Below are 3356 nucleotides of genomic sequence, written 5' to 3'. Positions count from 1 at the left end.
CCCCCACCCTAGAATGATGGAGACATCATCCCACCCACCTATCCCCCACCCTAGAATGACGGAGACATCCTTCCCACCCACCTAACCCCCACCCTAGAATGATAGGATTACATGGGGACATTGTGACTCCTAACCATTAATTTTTGACAGCCATGCACCACTAGGGAGTTATATCCATTCATTTAAGATCTAAGACACACAAACCTATTTAGGATGGACGTCAGACCATTTTTGAATGATTCAAACAAATTTCAATGAAATTAAGTAAATTTATTGTCAATGAGTCGATATATACACCTAACTATTTTAGATATTTGAGAGACCTCTGCTTGGTTTTGACAACAACTTAATTTTTGACAGATAACCATTCATCTTTAATACTTTTCCTTTAAGACAGATATAAACTCCATTGGGACACACACTTGCTTCTTACGAAGACGCACATTACTATCAAGCCGACGGACACCCACTCTTTTTTATGCAAAAACTTCTTGAGAAAGACATTCAATCTTTTTTACAAAGACTTCTTTTGAAACAAAAATGCTCCTTTTAGACAAACGCCCCCTTATTTCTGCAAGACACCCACACTCATTTCTGACACCCACCCACTCATTTCTGACGCCCAGCCCCTTATTATTGAGACACAAACTTAATTCTGACAGAAACCAATTCATTTCTGCCAGACACCAACCTATTTCTGACACCCATCCACTTATATCTTACACTCAACCACTTATTTCTGACACCCCACTTATTTCTGACACACCCACTTATTTCTGACACCTACCAACTCATTTCTGGCACACACACCTACTCATTTCTGACACCCACCCACCTATATCTGACACCCACCCACTTATTTCTGCCAGACACCCACTTATTTCTGACACCCACCCACTTATTTCTGACACCCACCCACTTATTTCTGCCAGACATCCTCTTATTTCTGCCAGACACTCACTTATTTCTGCCAGACACCCCCTCATTTCTGACACCCACCCACTCATTTCTGCCAGACATTCACATATTTCTGCCAGACATGTACTCCTACTTATTTTTGCCAGACACCCATTCATTTCTGACAGACACCCACTCATTTCTGATGGCACACACTTATTTATGACAATCACCCACTCAGTTTGAACAAACATTCACTAATATTGTAAGTGGGGGGAGAGGCTTACAAAGTCTCATGCATTATTTTTCAGTCATACAATATTGCTTTTTGCGTTGAAGGTTTATAAATTAAAAAGTTTAGCCTTCATAATTATTCCTATTTCCCCAGCTATTATTATGCTGGAAAGAACAGTTTTCTATTGCTTGATACTAATTTTGAAGTATTGAAGGCTGTTCCGAGTACAGTGCAGTATTTCTATTTGACATTTGAATACTGATAGATCATGTATATACTCACATTTCGTCACAGTACCAGTAGTTGAGTACATCTCCAGCTTTGCACGTTTTGTGGCTAGGAGGAAGGCGAGAACAGAGAGGAAGATTGCATCAAATATTCCCAGGATGGCGAGGATGTATCCCCAGCGAACGCTACACTCGCCCAGGCGGTATTCTCCAGCGGTGTCGCCACAGATTGCCTTCACCTCTATCTGGTTCCACCCACTAGGGTAGATCACACAGGCCAGGAACATGAACAGGGCTACAGGGCAAAACAACCAAAACAAATGTAAATCTTAAATCAAGGCCAGCTGGTTTACAATTAAGTAACCACCTACAAATACTTTAATTAGTTATAATCATAATTAGTACTATTTTTACTCCTTTTCCCTGTCATCTTCACAATGTGTATTAAAGCCCTCTAAAAACATAAAAGCAGGTCTATGACAACTCCAATGTACCAAGATTATTTATTTTTAGCTCCTGATTCATTAGGGGAAAAATATATGAAATATATGTAGAAGTCATTGGTTTTTATTAGATGACGTGGCTTGTATAATTTCTTTTCCAGAGTTATACATTTATGACTTTATTATGAAAGGATCTGCACCAATTATGTTCCCACTAGTTACTTGTTTTCTTGGTAATGTATGTGAAATAATTTTTAAATCAAAATCCAATATCATGATTTAAAAGATCTAAAATGTGATTGGTGATTTTTGTAAATTTCTCTAATTACCTCCCCCCCCCCCAAAAAATAAATAAATCCAATCCTGTTTTTAGAGTCATATTACCTGAAAAATAATTGTTTTGTATTACAAAAACGATGACCTGATGACAAAATATTACATACCACAGGTATACAACCTACATGTAAATGATCTGAGTTACTAGGACACAAAAATGTGTACATTGGCATCTACTGGACCGACATTATGGACATTTTTAACATAATGTAAAATGTTGATTTAAATGCTGTGATGTGTTCGTTTTAAGCTGATATAAAAGCCGATTTAAAATTTAAAGCACAAATCAAGACCCCCCTACCATTTTTTGTTGCCCAAAGTTTACTCTTTAAATTTATAGAAGTTTACCAAGTGGCCCATCTCATTAAGTTACAGCTCACTTGCATTCACTGCCCTCAAATTGGGTCCTTGTCTACACGTATATCATCATTGAGGGACTAGAACTCAATACTGACAATTGCACATACCTGGTTAAGTCTTTGAAAAACTTGTTCTCACAGGCTTGAAAATAATAAGGTTAAGAGCAGTGGTGGTAGTGGAGATAGAGGATTGGGGAGGGGTGGGTGGTGGTGGTGAAATATGGGGGTTTTGGTGGCAGTAGAGATAAAGGATTGGGGAGAGGTGGGTGGTAGTGGTGAAATATGTTTTTTTTTTATGTCAGTAGAGATAAAGGATTGGGGAGGGGTGGGTGGTGGTGGTGAAATATGTTTTTTTTTGTGTCAGTAGAGATAAAGGATTGGGGAGGGGTGGGTGGTGGTGAAATATGGGGGTTTTGGTGGCAGTAGAGATAAAGGATTGGGGAGGGAGGGGTGGGTGGTGGTGGAGAATTGTTTTTTTTGGTGGCAGTAGAGATAAAGGATTGGGGAGGGGTGGGTGGTGTTGGTGGGGAGAGGGGGTTGGGGTGAGAGATGTGATGAGGTTTGGTGGTGGTCGTAGCGGAGATGAAGGATTTGGGGAGTGGGATGGTGAAAGGGGTTTGTGGAAGTGGAGATGAAGGATTGGGATGCGGGGGATGAAATTTGGGGTATTGTGGGTTTAATGGTGGTGGTGGTTGTAGTAAAGGATTGGGGAGAGGGGGTGGGGTGAGAGATGATATGAAGTTTTATGTGGTTTGGTGGTGGTCACAATGGAGATGAAGGATTAGGGGAGTGGGATGGTGAAAGTTTCGTTTTTGTGGGATTTGGAGGTGGTGGAAGTAGAGATGAAAGACTTTGGGGG

General features: G+C 40.3%; 1 protein-coding gene across 1 annotated transcript in view; it reads right to left on the bottom strand.

The window, feature by feature from the left end:
* LOC110455409 (tetraspan membrane protein of hair cell stereocilia homolog) overlaps positions 1-3356 on the bottom strand; it is a 7840-nt gene that overhangs the window by 3292 nt on the left and 1192 nt on the right. The window contains exon 2 of the mRNA XM_021505532.1: positions 1415-1654. Within this exon, the coding sequence (XP_021361207.1) occupies positions 1415-1654 (240 nt within the window). The remainder of the gene's footprint in view (positions 1-1414; positions 1655-3356) is intronic.

Source organism: Mizuhopecten yessoensis, unplaced genomic scaffold (assembly GCF_002113885.1).
Source record: "Mizuhopecten yessoensis strain PY_sf001 unplaced genomic scaffold, ASM211388v2 scaffold923, whole genome shotgun sequence".
NCBI lineage: Eukaryota > Metazoa > Mollusca > Bivalvia > Pectinida > Pectinidae > Mizuhopecten > Mizuhopecten yessoensis.
This window is presented reverse-complemented; position numbering and strand designations above follow the sequence as displayed.